Here is a 22,259-nt window from a genome sequence, read left to right as displayed (position 1 = left end):
GGACTTTGGTATCCTTTCAGATGGGTGCTTTATGAAATGGCAATAAAAAACAATAGCCATCAATAGTTACAAAAAGTAGTCTCTGAGACACACCACCACCACTGTATACCCATACACTTAGAAGAGGATACAATTGTGGTCACTGAGTAAATGTTGGCATTACAAAAGCAACCAGATTATAATAAAAGCATTTTGAAAGACTTATCAAATCTTCTGTCCAAGTACACTGTAAAATACTTTATTCAAAATTCTGCATTCATGTTGCCAATGGAGAAAATCGTGTGCTTTTGTGGAGTACTAAATTTATTCCATGAATGAGCCAAGGAATTCAGTGCTCTATTCAGGAGAGGGGGAAGCCATGAGCGCGGGATATCATGGGATTGTTTCCATTTAGGAGCAGCACAGCTGGTCTGCAAGATGACGGGACTTACTTTCTTCCAGCTCTAGTGTCGTAAAAGAACAGACATTAGATTGCCCTCCCCTCAAACTTTGTTTTTTCCTCATCTCCTCCCTATCACCACAGTGACTCAAATCCCGCATTAAGGATACTATTAATACTTAGTCCCTACATACTGCTCTTCATCAAAGGAAATGGGAGCACTAGCAATATGGCTGGAAAACATGTCATGTGACCAATTTTTTTTTTCCTCTAAAATTTCATTTCAAGCTAAGTTTTCTAACCAGCTCTAAATCTACATTTAATGCTCTCTTAAGAAAACATATGTCTCAGAAAATTTCACACTTGGGAACAGAGTTAAGAGATGAGAGTTGGGGAAGAGAAATGTTTTAAAGCAGTGGTTTTCAAACTGGGGTATGCGAGAAAAATCCTGTAAAGGTAGAAAAATTCAAACTTTGAGCTGAGCTTCCCCTTTGAGTTAAAATTTTTGGTTGCAGCCCCTCCACCCAGACAAGCTCCATGGCCCACTGAGGTGAGTCAGGGGGTAAAGGTGGCACTCCCTTCCTAAGCCCCACCGTACGGAGCTGGCCCAAGCTGCCTGGCATCACCGCTTCACCCCCACAAATGTTCCTCCACATCCCCCACTCTAGAAGCTGTTGCTAAATGGAAGACAGAAATCTGGGAGAGGCAGGGGGGCCACATGACCCGGCGTGCTAACCTCTCCCCCCCTCCGCAACACATCACCTCTGCCTATCTCAGATGGGAGTACGCAGTAGAACATAAGAACAACCATACTAGGTCAAACCAAAGGTCCATCTAGCCAAGTATCCTGTCTTTTGACAGTGGCCAATGCCAGGTGTCCCAGAGGGAATGAACATTACAGGTAATCATCAAGTGAGCCATCCCCTGTCGGCCATTCCCAGCTTCTGGCAAACAGACTATACTATTTGGGAAAGGTTACACAGCCTAAAAAGTTTGAAAATCACTGTTATAAGGAACAAAATATTAGTTTTCCATCTTACATGATGGATGAACAGAGAGGTCACAGTCCCTAGAGGTTTATAAAGAATTTGGGCTTGGGGACTGTTCCTTAGACGCTTCTTTGGGCAAGAAGGAATACAAATAATGGATGGTAAGAATGGGAGTAGGGAATGACACAAGTCTATTCACAGTTCAGAGGCCCTTTGGTACACGAACACAAAAAGCAATCGCCGGATGAAAAAATATGGAGGAAAGGGGTATTGGAAAGATAATGGAAAGCATAAAAATGTGATAGCGCACAAGAGAAAAAAAAAACAAGCCACACACAACAATACATGACAAAGAAAAACAAGAGACAGCTGAACTTTCTGGACAACATGGCAAATAAATATCAGCAACCCAGAAGGTTTTAACTGCCCAGTTGTATGAATAAAGACAATGCTGACATTTAAAAGGGAGAGAATTGATTTAAAAAACAAACAAATAAGAAATTCAATTTTGTGGGAGACAGGAAAGTAAAATGACTAAGAGATGGTTTAAACGTGTGTGGCCAGATTCAAATTGGCACAGCTCCACTGAAGTCAATTTAGACCTGACTTACAACAGTGGGGGGTCTGACCTATAATGTTTGCCACTGTCAGCAAGAAAAGGTGGATGAACACAGATAGTCTCTTACTACTGAGAATTTTGCAATCAGACAAAAAAAGGAAAATGTGGAGAATGGCTTAATGATTAGGACCCTGATTCAGCAAAGCACATAAGCATATGCAATAACTTTAAGTGTGCAAGTAGCCCCATATCAGATTAGTGATTCTCAAGCTTTTCCTACCTGACGGGGGGACCCAAAAATGACATGTTGTGAGTAAAATTCACGGAAACGGAATTGCGGGATTAGAGACATGGCATGATGCTGAGTGGAGGATGGGCTGAGGAGAGGGAGGTTGAGGCTAGTAAAATTCACTGATGTGTGCCTGGATGCTGCTTCATCTATCCCCACAGCGATCAGCTCTGAAATGGAATAGATTTTACCTCAGAAAGGAACACTGTGGGAGGTTGCGAAGCAAGAGAGAGGGGAAATTAGGTGCTGCTCAGGGTTGGGACAGACACAGAACAGGGTAACGGTAAAAGCAAGAGGAAACAAGCATCTTTCTCCTTCACTCACTCCTGTTGGGTTTTATGGCCTATTTCTTATCCTATGAGGTGAAAATCAGCAGACACCCTGCACACAGCCCATCGGCGGGTCATAGATTCATAGATACTAAGGTCAGAAGGGACCACTCTGATCATCTAGTCCGACCTCCTGCACAGCGCAGGCCACAGAATGTCACCCACCACTCCTATGAAAAACCTCACCCATGTCTGAGCTATTGAAGTCCTCAAATCATGGTTCAAAACTTCAAGGAGCAGAGAAGCCTCCCTCCAGTCAACCATGCCCCATGCTACAGAGGAAGGCAAAAAAAACCTCCAGGGCCTCTCCAATCTGCCCTGGAGGAAAACTCCCTCCCGACCCCAAACATGGCAATCAGCCAAACCCTGAGCACATGGGCAAGATTCACCAGCCAGATACCCAGGAAAGAGTTTTCTATAGTAAATCAGATCCCATCCATCTAATATCCCATCTCAGGGGATTTGGCCTATTTACCCTGAATATTAAAGATCAATTACTTACCAAAATCCATTATCCCATCATACCATCTCCTCCATAAACTTATCGAGTAGAATCTTAAAACCAGATAGATCTTTTGCCCCCACTGCTTCCCTTGGAAGGTTATTCCAAAACTTCACTCTTCTGATGGTTAAAAACCTTCGTCTGATTTCAAGTCTAAACTTCCTGGTGGCCAGTTTATACCCATTTGTTCTTGTGTCCACATTGGTGCGGAGCTTAAATAATTCCTCTCCCTCTCGTGTATTTATCCCTCTGATATATTTATAGAGAGCAATCATATCTCCCCTCAACCTTCTTTTAGTTAGGCTAAACAAGCCAAGCTCCTTAAGTCTCCTTTCATAAGACAAGTTTTCCATTCCTCGGATCATCCTAGTAGCCCTTCTCTGTACCTACTCCAGTTTGAATTCATCCTTTTTAAACATGGGAGACCAGAACTGCACACAGTATTCTAGGTGAGGTCTCACCAGTGCCTTGTATAACGGTACTAAAACCTCCTTATCCCTACTGCAAATGCCTCTCCTGATGCATCCCAAAACCGCATTAGCTTTTTTCACAGCCATATCACATTGGCAGCTCATAGTCATCCTATGATCAACCAATACTCCAAGGTCCTTCTCCTCTTCCGTTACTTCTAATTGATGCATCCCCAACTTATAACTAAAATTCTTGTTATTAATCCCTAAATGCATAACCTTACACTTCTCACTATTAAATTTCATCCTATTACTATTACTCCAGTTTACAAGGTCATCCAGATCCTCCTGTATAATATCCCGATCCTTCTCCGAATTGGCAATACCTCCCAGCTTTGTATCATCTGCAAACTTTATTAGCACACTCCCACTTTTTGTGCCAAGGTCAGTAACAAAAAGATTAAATAAGATTGGTCCCAAAACCGATCCCTGAGGAACTCCACTGGTAACCTCCCTCCAACCTGACAGTTCGCCTTTCAGTAGGACCCGTTGCAGTCTCCCCTTTAACCATTCCTTATCCACCTTCTGATGTTCATATTGATCCCCATCTTCTCCAATTTAACTAATAATTCCCCATGTGGCACGGTATCAAATGCCTTACTGAAATCTAGGTAAATTAGATCCACTGCATTTCCTTTATCTAAAAAATCTGTTACTTTTCAAAAAAGGAGATTAGGTTGGTTTGGCACGATCTACCTTTTGTAAAACCATGTTGTATTTTGTCCCATTTACCATTGACTTCAATGTCCTTAACTAATTTCTCCTTCAAAATTTTTTCCAGGACCTTGCATACTACAGATGTCAAACTAACTGGCCTGTAGTTACCTGGATCACTTTTTTTTCCTTTCTTAAAAATAGGAACTATATTAGCAATTCTCCAATCATTCGGTACTATTCCTGAGTTTACAGATTCATTAAAAATTCTTGCTAATGGGCTTGCAATTTCAGGTGCCAATTCCTTTAATATTCTTGGATGAAGATTATTTGGGCCCCCCGATTTAGTCCCATCAAGCTGTTTTAGTTTCGCTTCTACCTCTGATATGGTAATATCAATTCTGGTGGGGTGAGAAAGACTAGAAATGTACTGCATGCTGGTCTCAAAAGAAATTTTTCCAACGGTTCAAAACTGACCCTGTAACATTAACGAGTTAAGAGCAGAAATGAAAAGTTATAAAAGATTCAGTGCTAAAGAAGATCTTACCTAAGAGAATATTTCAGAAATGGTTAAAGTCATCCTGAGAGAAAAACTAATAGGAATTGCCACACACAAACAAAAAGGATAAGGAATAAATCAAGACTAAAGACTGAAGTAACTGGAACATTAACCTACAACAGGAGGCAATGCTTAGGCATGCAGGAGAATGGAGAATGAAATACCTTCAACCTGATTCAAGCAGACAATGTTAGAACAGAAGTTTGATGAAAAAGGGAAACAAGGCAGATAGATTACGAACATGCTGCGCAAATCAATGAGTAAATAATACTTTGAATTTATACAGCACCTTTTATCAAAGGCTTCCAGAGAGCTTTATATTCAGACAGCAGCACTGAAATGCAGCCACCCTTGCAGAAACAGGCAATGACCAGTCACACCACACAAAAGTGAGAAGGAAGGTACACAGTGGTTAAGAAAAATGAGGACGGTGGGTAGCTCAGTTTTTAAGGAGTCATCTAAAAAGGCCACTACACTCCATTGTTCTACCTCTTGAGAATTAAGGGGTGAGAGTCAACTCTATGGTTAACGGGACAACCAGTTTCATAGCATCAGAGAAGTTAGAGATCAAAGAGAACTAGCAGATCACACAGTCAATCTCCCTACTAATGCAGGACGGTTTTTGCTGTTCTAATACTTCTAGTTTAAAATGTCCCACATGATGGTCTATTTAAAATGTCCCAAATGATGGGCTATTGCCACTTCCCTTGGGAGACTATTAAGCTCTCGCCAGTAGGTTATTTTGCTTAATATTCAACTTAAATTTTCCCTGTTGCATTTGCCTGTTACCACTCGTATGGGCACCTCCCTTGTCCTACACTAACTGCTTTCCCACCTTCATTTTACAAACATGTTAAGGTGTGTGTCCCTCAGAAGCTGTCTCTTTCCCCAGCTAGACAAATTTAGCTCTTTCATATCTTTCTTCAATCCTACCACCCCCCCAGATCATTTTAGATCCTACTAAACTTTTTTCTATTCAACAATGACTTTCTGTCATGAAGTGACTGGGACTGAAAGAACCAAGAGGCTGATTCCCAGAGACAGATTTCAGAGTAGCAGCCGTGTTAATCTGTATTCACAAAAAAGAAATGGAGTACTTGTGGCACCTTAGAGACTAACAAATTTATTTGTTAAATAAATAAATAAGTTTGTTAGTCTCTAAGGTGCCACAAGTACTCCTTTTCTTTATTCCAAGAGACAGAGAGAGAAACCACTGCGTTCCTGCTCTGTGGAACTATTATCCCCCTGTTCACTTGTACTCTAGCACAAAATCTTAATGGCAACCTCCACAACATTAACGAAAAATAACTTCCCAAACGTAGGGAGTGTGTAACAGTCAGATGTACCGATCTATTGATACAAGAGTGTCTTGTGGTCCGATCACACGTGGGACCTCGTGTTATTATTGCATTACAAAGAATAATTTTCTCCCATGTCTATCAGCTTGCAGTTTTTCAAGTTGATTCCCTGATATTTTCAGCTTGTGTTTCTAATCTCTGTAGCTCCTTCTTTGTCCTGTTTCTCTGTTGTCAATGTCATTTTCAACTTCTTTCTATTTAGTATTGCTTCTAAATTTCACTAACCTGCCATTTATAGTAAATGAAGACGTTCTGTAAGACAAGAATTAACACCAATCTCTAGAGGTAACCACAGCTTCCTCTCCAAATGGGAACATTTTACATAAGCCTTTGTTTATGGGCAGTTTGGCATAACCATTGCATTCTGTGTGACAGTGTTTCTATCCAAGCCTTTTTGAGAACAAGATTACATGCAACGTTGTGCCAAGTTTATCCACTGGTAGCTGGACTGATTTCAATGGAGTCACACTAGGCCAAATTCATCCCAGTTGTATTAAATATATTATACTTGGGTCCCTCTTCTCTACTGCACCAAACACAAGCTGCTTGTCTTCACTTCCAAGGCTCTTCATGGCCTATCTTACCTATCATCTCTCATTCAGTATTGAAATGTTGACTCTCGCCTCCAATGGGCCAATAATGCCAGCCTCTATCACCCACTTTCCACATTTTCAAACAAGCATCTTGGTGCTTTTTTCCATACTGCCCCTCATGCTTGGGAGAGCGCCCTATAAACATCCACAAACTAACACTTTATCCTCCTTCAAATCCCTCTCTAAAACCCTCAAGTGCCATGATGCCTCCAAAAGACTTGACAACAGTTAGGCTGCTGGTTTGCTGGGACCATGGCTTATCACATTGCCAAATATTGTTTCCTTGTATTCCCCCATCTACCTGTCTGCTACTTAGATAGTAAGCTCTTTGGGGCAGGGACTGTCTTTTTGTTCTGTGTTTGTACAGCGCATAGCACAATGGGGTCCTGGCCCATGACTGCGGCTCCTATGTACTATGGTAAACCAGATAACAGTGTATCTTCTTTCCCTTTATCCACTAACTTTGCAGTTCTATTTTTAAATATGCAATCAAGTTTTTCTGGCAAGACGTATGCTTTATGTTTTTGCACTATCCTCTAGATCTTGAGTGATTTCTCTCTCTTAATAGTGTTCCATTATTTACTAGGGAAAAAACTATGATTGTGAGATTCAGAATTAAAGAGAAATAACTGAAGAAGCAGTGATTACTGCAAAAACATTACTACAGCTGCATTATAAGAGAAATTAAAGTGGTTAATAATGTTACAAAACAGCCTTGACAAGTCAGCTTAATAAAAAGCTACCAAAGATTCCACTGGCAAAATAAAGGATTTTCATTCAATTATATAATGGATGGTGCTGGCTAGATTTTTTTTTTTTTTAAATCAATTGAAAGGCAAGCCATCACTACATTTTTTCTTATTCAGCTGAAGTTTCCAGCTCAAAGATCTCTAAGCTATGGTACAAATCCCATGTGTGAAAGCATGGAAACGTAAACCACAACGCTATTGCTGTTTGGATGCCACATCCCAGAGGCGATGTATCAGACAGACAAGGCTGGTTATTATTTTTATTACTGTATCTACATTGTAATCAGTTGAGATCAAATTAAGTGTCCAGAAATGCTCGTTTCTAAACCAAACAATTGATCACAACTGTACTGGTGCCCCCACTTCCATAGAAAATCCAGTAACTATCGTATAGACTCAGCAGACTCTCACCAGTAAAAACAGGATGCTAGCTACCTCCATTCCACCTTCATTACTGCATGTCTTTTATTTAATAAACCTTCATCAGCTTAAACGAATGATTGTTATTAGTTGAGCTAACAGCCAAATGATAATACTCCAGAGAGATATCAGTGCTTGTTGGTGCATTAACTAAGAGAGTGGAGAGGCTGAGGTCAAGCACGTGTCAATGCAAATGAGGCAATATTAGGCACTAACAGTTTAATGCAACAGACTCCCTCAGATAATGGAATTCACAGGATAAAAGGAATGAGATGAAGTTACTGATAGTACATTAAGGGAAGAAATGATAAGATGTTACAAAGGGAAAGAAACACTCCACTTATGAATTTCTACTTTCAAATATCTTTAAATCTATCATAGCAAATTAAAAAAAAACTGAAACAAGATCAGAAAATTGAATTTGAGAAATAATAAAAAAACAGAACTTCTTTTCAGCTCCGTTCTAACACTTACTACTTAGCACAAATGCCTTTTATAAGGAACTTAAAGCACCCTCCCAAACGTAATAAGTGAGTCTTATTATTTGTTTACCTCAAAGGAGCATATCTTAGAATAATATACCCATTTAACATATAGGGTAACTGAGGCACAGCATTTTAAGTGACTTGCCTGGTAAACTAGCAGCAGAGCCAGGGCTAGAAGTATACTTCAATGATAAGCTCCTTGGGGCGGGGACTGTCTTTTTGTTCTGTGTTTTTACAGCACCTAGCCCAATGAGGTTCTAATTCCATCATTAGAGCTCCTAGAAACTATGGTAATACAACATAACAAATGAGAAAATGATCATGATGAGTTGTTTTAACAGAGTCAGAAGGGATTTTGTTTGCTTGTGTGTCGTAATGCTTACATCAGCGTGTCCACTAAATGAGATAAAATCCATTGAAATGTAAATTTCACATTTTCCTTTTTTAAACAGAATTCTGGCTATTTAATCAAGGCAACTTCCCAATGGTAAGATGTGTTAGACCATGGAACAGCCTCCGCAGAAAAGTGTTGGAAGTACTATTGTTTGAGTTATTTAAAAGGAGACAACGTTTAAATATAGCCCAAGGTCTAAATTTTGTAAAAATATGCCTCTATAAGAGCTAGGACCAGACTATTTTTTTAAACTCCATTGAAAATATTTGTTTAAAACAAAAATTCTGCTGAAGTGTTTGAAAGCAAACACTGCAGCAGGAAGATGCAGAAAGCAAAACTGATGAAACAATGAAAAGCTACCCTTATCGATTTTCATTGCCCGAGATGAGAGAAATGCAGATAGTGAACAAAGTATATAAATAGTAACAAATAGTTAATTTTTTTCAAATTGTAATTATGTACGATATTAATACCAACAAATGTTTGTTTACTACAAAGGATTTCTAGATTGACAGTTTACAATTACTCTGAGCTTTTACGTTATAGCAGAGCATTGCACAACTTAAACAAGCATGTTCTCTAATGGAGCAGGGACGCAAGATCGAAACAACGTTAATCGAGAGGACGTTAAGTGGGGAGTTACCGTAATACATTGGTTGGGAAAAGAGTGTTTATACATCTGGGTATAGTGCTTAGATTATCCACAAATACAAAGTTAGTTTTTTTAAAAGTCATATGATACATAGAATACATTATCAGCAATAACCCAAATTTAGGTGAATAGATTTAACAATACAGTTTAGATATTAGAATCTGAATACTTGGGTACATCACTCATGAAAAGTTGTACCGAGATTGGCTGTGAAAAGCAAAAAAGAGATAGTCCCTCAGTAATTAAGAATTAAGTTGGATGTCCAGAACGAGGAGTAATGGTCTCAAGTTGCAATGGGGGAGGTTTAGATTGGATATTAGGAAAAACTTTTTCACTAAGAGGGTGGTGAAACACTGGAATGCGTTACCTAGGGAGGTGTAGAATCTCCTTCCTTAGAGGTTTTTAAGGTCAGGCTTGACAAAGCCCTAGCTGGGATGATTTACTGGGACTTGGTCCTGCTTTGAGCAGGGGGTTGGACTAGATGACCTTCTGGGGTCCCTTCCAACCCTGATATTCTATGATTCTATGATTTAGAAAATGCAATCCATGAGAAAAGTATTTGTTTCTTTCCTGACTGCGCTTCTCATCGGTACTCCAGCTCATCCGTCCCGATAAGACTTCTACTTCCCACCATAACTGCCAGCGTATGCTACTAATGTGAGATGCAGGGAAAGGTAGGAGATGGCTAAATGGCAACCAAGTAGTGCACCTCCACCCTGGGAGTGGAAAAATAGCAGAACAATTTTCTCCTCTTCTCCCCAGAAAAATCTCAATTATTTAAAACCCTTGACTGTCTCCCCATCACCTTCGGTGTCAAGGATGAGGAACCTGAACTCACATACAAGCTTCTGCAACCCTTCATTCCTCCCTTCTCCCCTCTATATCCCTCCTTCCTACTCCTCCTGTTCCTCCATCCCAAGCCTGCGTCATGAGTGTAAAGTCAATGAAATAATCAGTCATCTCTTCACTTTTTTCCATGTGTCTATAAACAATTCTCCATTTCCAAGGAACTGACCACATTCTCATCAGCCAAGTCCACTTTAAAAATTTACTTTGGCCTCAAAGCCTCAGTGCTGGAATGCAATCTATAACAACAAAACAAAGAATCTGCATTGTGCAGTTTTCTGGGTATCGGAGCTGCTTTGTCTAGTTTAGCTTGTAAGCTCCTCAGGGTAGCAGTTGTGTTGCAGAGCACTAAGCAAAGTGACATGCTCAATAAATAAATAATAAATTACGCAAAAAGATCGGACAGATTCTAGAGAGCTAGGATTCAGAGATCACACAATACAGAGGCAGACATGAACTCAACATGCATCGGCACAATCGAAAATGGCCTAAGTTTACTGCAAACTAGGCTCCTATTCTGAACAAATGATCTTAGGCTGAATGCTTTTAATCGAATGCAATAACGAGCAGTAATCTTCACAAGCTCAATTCTAGAAACTATACTGAAGTTGGCAACAATGCGACCTGGCTTCAAGAAATAGGTCTAACTCTCAAGGAAAATCTTGGATGCTATTATTCACCTTAGAATGCAGAAAGGGAGAGCTACATACTTCTCTCGCTGGCACAAGGAAACCTAAACAGGAACACTTAATATTTGAAGGAAAAAACATAGCAAAAAGCTATGAATGTTGACAAACTCCCTGACTCAATGCGATGGGGAGATAATCTAATTTCTACTCCACCCACAACTTTATCTCCTCGGGTAAAACTTCCACAGAACAGAAAGAAGAAAAGAGGGTCTCATGGTTTAAGTACTCAACAGAGACCTAGAAGATCTGAGTTCAGTTCCCCACTCTGCTGCAGACTCTCTTTGTGACCTGGGGCAAATCTCTTAGCCTCTCTCTGACTCATCTGAAAAGCAGAGATAAATAGTTTTCCCTACTTTCCCTAAGGTGCTATAAAGATCAATTAATTTATGATCGTGAGGCATTGACACATTAGTGATAGAAGCCATACAAGGAGATGGAATAATAAAACAGACTCCCAGAGAGCACGCTGGTGTGGTTTACAGTATTCACAGTAAAGCAAGATGTGAAAAGAAATCCATCCTCGCTGCTAGCCTAATTATGTAACATTAATGTGCTTTGTTAAACAGCTGGTACATTCCACCATAGCGGTAGCGGTGTTCTAGTGCTGGGGGAAGTGAGTGTGTTGGACTGGGATCCTTGTGGATTAAAATGAGTTGCCTCAATATAAAAAGTTAACTTATAAATATTTAACACAAAAAAAAAAATCTGTTAAAAGGATAGTAAGGCTGCAAAGTCAGGCACTAAGACTTACGAAATGCCAGACTCAAGGTTGCCCGTGCGTCCTTAATTTAATCCCCTTGTGGCTTTAAACATAGATACAGTCTTTAGTGACATGGTCACATACCGTTTCTTCTTCTTAGCACGTAATTTCTTAGGTTTAAAAAAAACTGAAAAAACAAATTCCATCATGTGGCATCACATTGACATCCACATCAGCAGGCTGGAACCTTTAGAGCCACCACACAGACCTCGGCCACTTGAGCTAACAGAATAACTGATAACAATAGTAGGCTGTCACCCTTTATATGGACCAGCATTAGAAGGAGGATGAGCTGCACACTTTGCCACTCTGGTTCACTGATATTTGCTGGCAGCAGAGCAATGGTCAATTCAGGAATCTTCGGTTCTCTTCCAGCTCTAAAGGGGAATGTGCTCTATTAGTCAGACCCTTCTGCACTCGCTTCCCCCAAACATAAGAAAATGAGAACATACGAATGGCCATACTGGGTCAAATCAATGATCCATGTAGCCTAGTATTTATTCTGTTTTCTGACAGTGGCCAATGCCAGGTGCTTCAGAGGGAATTAACAGAACAGGGCAACTGCTGAGTGATCCAGGCCCCTGTCATCCAATCCTATCTTCTGGCAGTCAGAGGTTAGGGACACCCAGAGCATGGGGTTGCATCCCTGAGAATCTTGGCTAGTAGCTATTGATGGACCTGTCTTCAATGAACTTTTCTCAATCTTTTTTGAACCTTCTTATAGTTTTGACCTTCACAACATCCGATGGCAATGAGTTCCATAGGCTGATTTGAGTTTTACTCTTGATTTGCCATAATTTATGCTCCTATTTTCCTCAGTAGGATTTGAATTGCAATTTTTAAGCAAAGCCTTTTGCCTCTAACTGCCTCTTTTACTGTGGTTGTTCTCTCCAGACTGTTCCTGTCCCAGTCCTGTCTGTCTCAAGTTCACACCCCGTCACCTCGCTCCTTGTTGCAGTCACCTTGTCAGCTAGTATCACAGCCTTTCCCTCCAGGCTCACTGTTCAAGTCCCAGTGTCTTTCTACTCCTCCTAATACCTGGCTCGTCCCAGTGTTTTCTCCAACCCTCCTGGGTATCAGTCTACAATATACTATGTGACGCACTGCCCTCTACTGGAGGCAGTATCAGACCACCTCAAGTGCATATTATGTCAATCCTAGTGGACATAAGCCCAGTTACTATCCAAGAGTAAATGGTGCTGCTAGTAATGATTATTCATACTTAATATATGCATCCTTTCTCCAATATACAGCTACTGATCCTAAAAATATGCACAAAAACAGGAGACCAAAATAATTAAGGATCTCAAATGGGACTTCAGTGGAACTGTGCACGTTCAACACTTTAAAAAACAAAAAACAAAAAAAAACCCAACTTATTCAAATCTTCACACTCAGCAGGAGGTTTGAAACAAGTTATTTTACTTGGGGAATATGTGACTAGCAATTAGTACAGAGCCCCCAAATCTCCTCTCTGGCTCAGCTTGCAGTACTTAACTGCAATTCTACAATGAATTTTTTGGGGGATGCTAATCATAGAAGTTGCACAAGTGATGTTCAAAGCTCATCTGTGCAAATTTAGACTGATGTAAACAGTGGATAAAAAATCCACTTTAAAAAAAATCTAACTTCACACAAACATGAGCTGTCTTAAAATACCTTTGCATCTTGCTCATACTATTGGGAAAAGCTGCCATTTTTTTATTAATAATTCCTCCAGATTTAATCAGTCGATCGTACATTAGAACCAGCAGCTGGAGTGTTCTGAGTGATAATGAAACCTGTAACAAGCCATCTTCAGCCATCTTTTCCAAACAATAAGGGAATTAAAATTTCAATTTAAATGCAGGGTTTGAAATACGCTTCAGTGGCAAAATTACTTCAATTAATGTGAGTGGAATACAAAGAACAGACTGAAGAAATATGATGCAGCAACCAGAAATTATGCCATTAATGTGCTTGCATCAACCCAACACAAAGGCTGCAAAGGTCTAATTTAGACTGTACGTATCACAAAGCTACAGGCAACAATATTAATCAGCTCTCCAATTTCAATGCAAGGGATACAAGCGCCTTGTCAGATCACTTTAGGCTTTTATAAACCAACAGCAGCTGTTTACCTTGAGGAGGGAAACAAAAGGACAAGCACATCTATAAACATTCTGCATTCCTGACAGTTTAATAATTATTTTATACACTATTCAGATCATATAACGAGAGAAAGGTATTATCCTGCAGCCAGCACATGATTATAACATCACATTTGACAAACAGGAAGAATTAAAAGAAGATAGCAAAAGCCAATGAGCCCTCCCCAATTTTTGTCTATTAAAACAGTCAGGATGCAGATAAGTTACTGTGTTTATATGTATAGCTGCACTTGTATTGAAATGGGAATTGAAAGTACTGATGAAAGGATTAATACATGAATACAGTTTTAATTGTAGCTTTCCCTGCAATTTCTGGTTTAAAATCTAAATGGTAACCTCTTACAGCAATGCTCCTTGATGAGTCACAACAGATAACCCTTCCGACATGGTAATGTCTATCAGCCTTAGCACGAAGAGCAGGCACTAACACTCACTTCCTTACGATCTTGTGCAAGTCTCAGCTATGTGTACCTTTGTTTTCCCATCTATGAAACTGGGGTGATACTAACTAACAGAGGAGTCGAAGAATTAGTTGTTCTTCGGGTTGTTAATATTTGCAAAGCACTTTACAGACAAAGCATTACTCTTTCATTTCCTAGAGCAATAAAATCAGAACTCCGCACAGGATGGAAATGGGACTATTCTTCTCTGGAAGACCACCACTATCACAAAGTCAGGGGTATGGCCCTCTATGCAACCATTCTTTAAGACCAACAAACTAGCTCTTTAACAAGTTTAACTAAGTCAAGTGTAACAGAAATGGGAAAAACCAACAGGTAACAGTAATGAATTTTAAACTGTCCTAATACTAATCCACAAGATATCAATCATTAACTCTTTCTTCACTGAGCATTGCCTGTTTATTCCACTTCTTAACCTGTTTTTTTTTGTTTGTTTTTTGTGTTTTTTTTTTAAATACAAGAGAATACCTCTCACCCCAGATAACATATTTCCTCCATCAAGGACTTTGACAAAAAATACCTCAAAATCTAAGTAAATCCTAGCCATCCCTGCTCTTCTAGTCATGGCTCTATTAATACCTTCCAAGTATTATAACAGGCTTGACTTAATATTTTAAATAGTATCAGAAATTTCCATAGTGCTTTACAAAACAGATTCATGACCTGCCCCAAACAACTTACAATAAGGCAGACAAGAGACAGGACTATAGTTCAAATAAGGCAGAAGTTCCCAAACTGGGGTTCACAGAACTTTGCAGGGGTTCACCAGAAAATTTCACTAATGGCAGCCAGAGGACCCCAGGCATTGGAGGCAGCAGGTGGGACCTGGTTGCAGGGCAGACAGCCGGCCCCGGGAGATTGCGGCAGGGCAGTTGGGGCTAGCAGCCTGAGCCCTGCCCCCGTCAGCAGGGGAGCCGGCAGCCCGAGCCCAGCACTCCACGCCGGGGTGGCAGCCTGAGCCCGTGGAAGAGCAGTGTTGGATAGTTGGGGCTGGCAGCCCAGCCCTGGCAGTCAGCGGAGCCTGTAGCCCTAGCTCAGTGGACCGTGGCAGTCAACAGGGTCCAGGCAAGCAGAAGCCCCACGGAGTGCAGACTGCAGAGAAAATCTAAACTTAAATCCCTAGAAATAATAATTATTAGGAGGTTCACGAGATTTCACAATTTAGTGAAAGGGGTTCGCGGGTTGTTAAAGTATGGGAACCACTGAAATAAAGGGAAGAAGGCTGAGGAGAACAAGGCTTAAAAAGGGTTCAGGAAGAAAAGCTTTTTAAGGAGGGAGGACAGAGAAGACCATGGCAGCCAAGATTTAGAGGGTGGCATGAAAGGAGGCACGAAGGCAAGAATACAACGAGTTGAAGAAACACAGCCAGGAAAGGATTGGAAGGAGTATAATGATTCAGAAAGGAAGGAAGGGACAACAAAATGGAGTTGTACACGGAGGCAGGATTATGTATGTCATTAAAGGCCAACATGAGGAGCTTAAGTTTGAGGCCAAGAGTAACAGGAAGCCTGAAAAGAGATTTTATGAGAAGTGAGAAAGGAAGACAACTTGAGAGAGATGTGTTTTGGACAGTATAGAGAAGAGGGACCTGAAAAAATGAATTCAAGAGTGAGTTTTGGCAGTGGGAAAAGTGAAGAAAGGACAGACAATACTGAAGAGGAAGAAGCAACAGAAATTTGAGAAGGGATGGATTACAAGGCAGGAAAGAGAAAAAGAGTCAAAGGTAACCTAAGGTTGTGATCTGGAGACAGGAAGGATAAGAGTTGATGAGGAAGATGAAAGGAAATTTCAGGAAACATAATTCTCTGGAAGAATCAAGAAGAACTAAACAGAAAAAACTCCCCACCTTGCAGAAGGTTACTAGTGTCATTGATAAAGAAAGGTAGTTTTGGCAGGGGGTGGAATCTAGATTGGTCATGAAGTCTAGGCACCACGCCTGAGGTTTTTGGAAACAGGAAGGGAGAGAATAGGACAGAAATTGGAGAGAGGTGTGGGTGAGGGAGAGGCTTCCTCATGACTGAGGATGAAAGGTGTGCTTGTAAAGCAGATGGAAATGAGCCCCAGGAGAAAGAGCACTTCAATAAGAGGCGCAGAGAATGAGAGCAGGTGGAAGGAAATGGGAGCAAGGGCACAGATCAAGGAATTAGAGGGAAACAGTAAAAGAGAGACTTGAGTTGTGAAGCAAGAAGCCTCTCCTCCTCCGTGGTGAATGAGAAAGCAAGAGTCTGCCAGTTGGAAAAAGGGAAATATGAGAGAGAGAGAGAAAATGGGAGAAGGAGGAGGAAATTCTTACTGGCAACAGTCTATGTTCTTTTTTTCTAAAAACTGGAAAGATCTCAGCAGAGAAGGAGGTGGAGGCAGATGACTGGGAAGGTAGAAGAAGAGGATTAGTCTGGAAAGAAGAATTAGTCTGGAGAAGAGAAGAGAAGAGAAGACAGAGGTGACAGGGTAACAGCTTTCAAGTACATAAAAGGTTGTTACGAGGAGGAGGGAGAAAAATTGTTCTCGTTAACCTCTGAGGATAAAACAAGAAGCAATGGGCTTTAATTGCAGCAAGGGGCGTTTAGGTTGGACATTCGGAAAAAATTCCTAGCTGTCAGGGTGGTTAAGCACTGGAATAAATTGCCTTGGGAGGTTGTAGAATCTCCATCAATGGAGATTTTTAAGAGCAGGTTAGACAAACACCTGTCAGGGATGGTCTAGATAATACTTAGTCCTGCTACGAGTGCAGGGGACTGGACTAGATGACCTCTTGAGGTCCCTTCCAGTCCTATGATTCTATAAGAGTGAAAGGTAGAGGAGAGATGATCAGGGTGATAGCACAAGAACCAGTCAGGGAGGAGATGGAAGGGAAAGGAAATAGATGGAGCTAAGAGAAGGATCTTACAGTGAAGGAAGTCATCAGTGAAAATAAGAACCAAGGCCATGAATGCAGTAGGAAACCCAGCACTGCAAGAGGCAAGGAGCACGGTGACAGAAGAAAGGAAAGGAGTCAATGAAGTGCAAAGAAGGAGGAGGCTTCAAAAAACCATGGACAAGAGACAAGGGAGGAAGAGCTATTAGAGACCCAGAGACCACGTCAGAAAAGGCTGAGGGCAGCAAAGAAGCCAAAGAGGTTGACAAGCTGAAGATCAAGCACAGAGTGAGTGACATAACAGGGTAAAAGAGAACAACAGTGCAGGAGACGAGCAAGCAGTGGACACACAGAGAAAGATCTATTTACCTAGAGAGCTGCATTAGCTGATTCTAATATACAGATGACCATCAATGTTAGGTATCACATCTTACCAGCATGTCAGTTGCATTGAGGTAGTGCTTGCTGGCCATGCACTGTTCCAGCTTCTGGGGTACTTGCTTGATGTTCTCAATCTCATCCAGCAAATTCAAGACGTGCTTGTGCTCAATTCCTTCTATCCACAACTTGCGCAGTTCATCCCGTTTGCAGTGCAGCAGCATCTTGCATGACAGGAGATTTTCCTTCACCTACAAGGCAACATGTTGAAGATGAGGTCAGTCTAATGCCCTTTCTCTTGGAGCCTGCCATATGATCAGCACTTCCCCTAACTCACTCATTTTAACATGAGTTTCAACTTGCAATAATCAAATACACATTTTTTTAAAAACCAGCCTATTATTCCTCTCTAGCACAGGGGAATCATATAATCACCCTAAATATGAGAGCAACCATAGGGGAAATGAAGTGAAGCTAGGTGCTGGGGCTTAATTCAAGTTTTGTGTTATTAGTGTATGCTTTACTGGAGTAGCCTTAATGGGATTCTACACATGTTCATCTTAACACCAGGACTAAAGAGTTACTTGCAGCTGTTTCCAACATTTATTCAGCATTTAGTCATGAAACAGGAAGCCAATTGTTTAGTGTAAGTAAATAAATAGCTACTATTTTGTTCCTCTGTAAACATTTTCTGTCTGCCTATTAAATTCTTGTGGCATCTCTCCCTCCTCCTCTTTTCTAGTTATTGTTTCTCCATTTTATGAAAGCGGACTATACAGGAGGATCCTGTAGGAGTAGCAGCTCAGGTGTGACATTAAACCCGAAAGGGTTAAGCAACTAGCGGGCTAAATGACCCAAATTCAATTTTCAAGGACATATTAGAAACGTATATAGATGGTAATTAGGACTATTCCTTATAAACAGCTAACATAGCCATAGACTAGAAGTTTGAAATGTGAAACTGTACTGTTAGAGAATTAGAGGTAATACAGATTGTATGTGTTTACTTGTATCTTGTTAGATGTTAACCATGTAAACAGACTGTTCCTGTCAGTTACTATATCCTTGATTCAGAGATCAAAGGGGAATATTAACGTTTAGATAAAACTAGAGTCTAAATTTCATTGTCTATATTTCTCTTTGAAGTTTGTAGTAAACTGTCTATGAACTGCTTAACGGATAACTACCTTATGGCTGAAAAGGAGTACTTGTGGCACCCTAGAGACTAACATTTATTTGAGCATAAGCTTCGTGAGCTACAGCTCACGAAAGCTTATGCTCAAATAAATTTGTTAGTCTCTAGGGTGCCACAAGCACTCCTTTTCTTTTTGTGAATACAGACTCACACGGCTGCTACTCTGAAACCTACCTTATGCTGAGAATGCAACTAGTTACCCGTGTATACATAGGAAATAGGTGATTCTACTTCAAAGCCACAATGCTGTACCCAAGGAATGCCTGCTGCCAAGAGGCTGCTGGGGATCTATGAAAAGAACTATTGGGCCCTGGTCCTGATATCTCAGATCTGCTTAAGCTTCATCAGGGGAAGTTTGAGTCACAAGACTGAAGGTCCCCAGCTCCAGACTGGGTCTCCCTGCTATTGGACATTGAACTAAGACCTAAGGAACTAATTCTGAAAGAACTTTTTTGCAACTCTGAAGCTCACCATCTCTACCATGAACTGACCTAAGAACATTTATTTGTATCTGTAGGTATAATGATCTTTTAACCCATACACACGCACTCTTTTCTTTTTTAATAAATTTTAGTTTCATTCCTAAGAATTGGCTGTACGCCAATTGGGTAAGATCTGAAATACTCATTAAGTTGGTGGGTAATGTGTCCAATCCTTTGGGATTGGTAGAACTTTTTATATGATGAACAAGATTTTCAGTAATCCTCCAAGTATTTGACGTGGCTGTCTGGGTGGGAGCCCAAGGCTGGGTTGCTTTAAGGGAACTGTATTTCTGGCTTCTGAGTAATCAGTAAAGTATTGTAAAAGCAGTTTGTTGCTGGATTGGTAATCTAAATATTAGAAATAACCTCCAGTTTTGGGGATTGTCTGCCCCATTCTTTGCAGTTTGCCCCAATTGAGCAATCTCAGCATGGCCCCCCGGGACCTGGTCACATCAGGTGACACCAAATTTGTTAGCAAGAGATGGAGTTTATCTAACAAGATGTCTGAAAGAATATCAAAATGGATTGTAAGTAGGATAAACTTCAGCTCAGCATCTACATTACACATCATGACACTAAAAGAAAGGAGTACTTGTGGCACCTTAGAGACTAACAAATTTATTAGAGCATAAGCTTTCGTGAGCTACAGCTCACTTCATCGGATGCATTTGGTGGAAAAAATCATGACACTGTAACACTAAGAAAAACAGTGCAATGCCTGCCATTCACTTTGTTTTAAAATCTCAAGCCATCTCTTGCAGATTGTCAAAGCACTTCTTGCTTTTCTATAGCATTCCTAATTCCTTGGATAAGGTCAGTATAACCCAATTTTTCTTGCATACCATAAACGGATGATCATTTAAGTGCCCTTAAAATCAGTAAGCAATTAGCACCACTTCACACACAGGCATTTACACCAGTTATCTGGTTTCAGTGATAAACCATGAATATTAGGGCCCAACCCCTTCTTAGCCAGAACTCTCACTAACATCACTGAATATAAATGCAGAGAGGCCCTTGGATTTATTTTCAAGTTATAGAGTCTTTAAGAACCTTACAACAATGCTTCAGCTGCACCTCTTTCCCTTCCATGCTCCTTTGGATGAAGTGAATAAACCTCCTGAAACATACAGATGGACCAAAAGAAAGACAACTGCTAATAGAGTCAATAATAGACAACAGCACCTGCTCTGAATTATACACATTAAAGCCCAGGCTTCAAAGATAAGGTTCTAGATGTCTCAGGACCAACAGGCTCTCCTTGAAATATCTTCAGACACTGGGAAAACCTCAACAATGCATGCTCATAACTTGTCACAACAGCAGAGAAAAATTGAATGCCATACACAGCAATTGTTGGGCACAGGCCCGTGTTGCATATCTTAGAGAGCTTGTCTACGCTACCACGTGGGGTCGATCTAAGATACCCAACTTCAGCTACTTGATAGCATAGCTGAAATCAACGTACTTAGATCTACTTACCGCGGTGTCTCACTGCGGTAAGTAGACAGCCAACGCTCTCCCATAGACTCTGTTGCGCTCCTCGTTCTGGCAGAGTACCAAAGTTGACAGGAGAGCACTCAGCAGTAGATTTATCGCATCTATACAAGATGCGATAAATCACCCCCCGCTATACCGATCGCTGCCCGCCAATCCGGCAGGTAGTGTAGACAAGCTTAGTGGCCTTGTTGGTGCCTTGTACCAAAATGGTGGTCACTTTACGAAAGGCCAAAAGGTCCACAGAAACGAATGAAATATTTGAAAACTTGATGTCCTTGTCCGAGTACAAAATAGCCTAGTGATCCAAGAGCAGCTCTGCCTTGAGAAGTTTTTCATTTTTTCCCTGCTAAACTAAGAGGCAGATACCAATGCTAATCTCAAAAATGCTGCTAGGCAGGAGGAGAGATATGAAAGAAGAGAGATGTGAACACTGAAGATGTATTTTCCCTCTGTCATGACCCTGTAATGCCCTTTTAAGTCAATGGCGTTATATGGGCGTAAACTGAGATCAGAATCAGGCACCTGACACATCCCCACAAGATTCAGTGCTGGACAAATATGAGCTGAGGAAAATAATGTTTCACAACAGAGTATCCAGACTACTAAACACACACAAAGCATTTTGCTTTTGCACAAATGTTTCGTCAAGTTTGTTACAATATGAACATCCACCTATAACAACAGGAGAAGAACATCAAAATGGAAAGCTTGACAGCATAATTTAGACTGATGGCACAGAGTCTAGCCTCATATATGGTGCCTCGCATGAGATTAGGGCAAAGTTACTTCAATATATGTTGACTAAAGCTAATCAGAAAACAAATATCCAAAAGTCCTTCACCCCCTCCCCCAACCATAGTGATTAGTTTAGATGGGAATGTCATTGTCCCTATAGGATTGTTTCTGACCTCTGCAAAGCTTAGCATATTAGGTGAAAACGGGCTATAGTTTATTTCAAGTTTAAGATTATTGATCTGGGCCTTCACAGAGTCAGGCTTTGTACATAAATCCTTAGAATGAACTCTTACCCCTGGAAGGGATCAGAGAGGTCTCATTCGCTTTGAAATGCTAAATGAATTTGAAAAACCAGAGAGGGTCCGTGTGCTGCCTCAGAAGGGTCATAGCTTACTGCTTGTGGAGCACTGCTCTGAAAGGTTTCAAGTCATGATCTCCACAGCGCTAGTCAGACAACTGGAACAATTTATGTACCTGGTTTGCAAGGCTTAAGTATAGCAATCCACAGAGAAAGTAAAACAAGGGCTGGGAGGAGTGGCGAATTCATCAACTGGGATAATAATCAGAACTGGAGGTAGAGAACAGCAAAGAGTAAGCCCTCACCAATGCTAGGAGTGCCACTGTTATTTACAAGAGCAGTAATAAATGTTAGGAAACATACGGTTAATAAATGTAGGCACTATATCAAAATATATGACCCCAGGAGGCACAGCTCAAAAGCTGATTATGCAAATAACCTTAAAATTCATACTTAATGGGTCAGGGGACATCTGATGAGCCACTGAGATGGGACCTACGTGGCAGGTGATCAGAGACCATCCTGACGGG

The 22,259-nt window shown here is 40.8% G+C and overlaps 1 protein-coding gene across 1 annotated transcript in view; it reads right to left on the bottom strand.

Annotated features, from left to right (window-relative positions):
• EXOC4 (exocyst complex component 4) overlaps nt 1-22,259 on the bottom strand; it is a 596,962-nt gene that overhangs the window by 539,362 nt on the left and 35,341 nt on the right. Inside the window, 1 exon segment of the mRNA XM_038412510.2 lies at nt 17,576-17,770. Within this exon segment, the coding sequence (XP_038268438.1) occupies nt 17,576-17,770 (195 nt within the window).

The sequence above is a fragment of the Dermochelys coriacea genome, chromosome 1 (genome assembly GCF_009764565.3).
Source record: "Dermochelys coriacea isolate rDerCor1 chromosome 1, rDerCor1.pri.v4, whole genome shotgun sequence".
Classification (NCBI taxonomy): domain Eukaryota; kingdom Metazoa; phylum Chordata; order Testudines; family Dermochelyidae; genus Dermochelys; species Dermochelys coriacea.
This window is presented reverse-complemented; position numbering and strand designations above follow the sequence as displayed.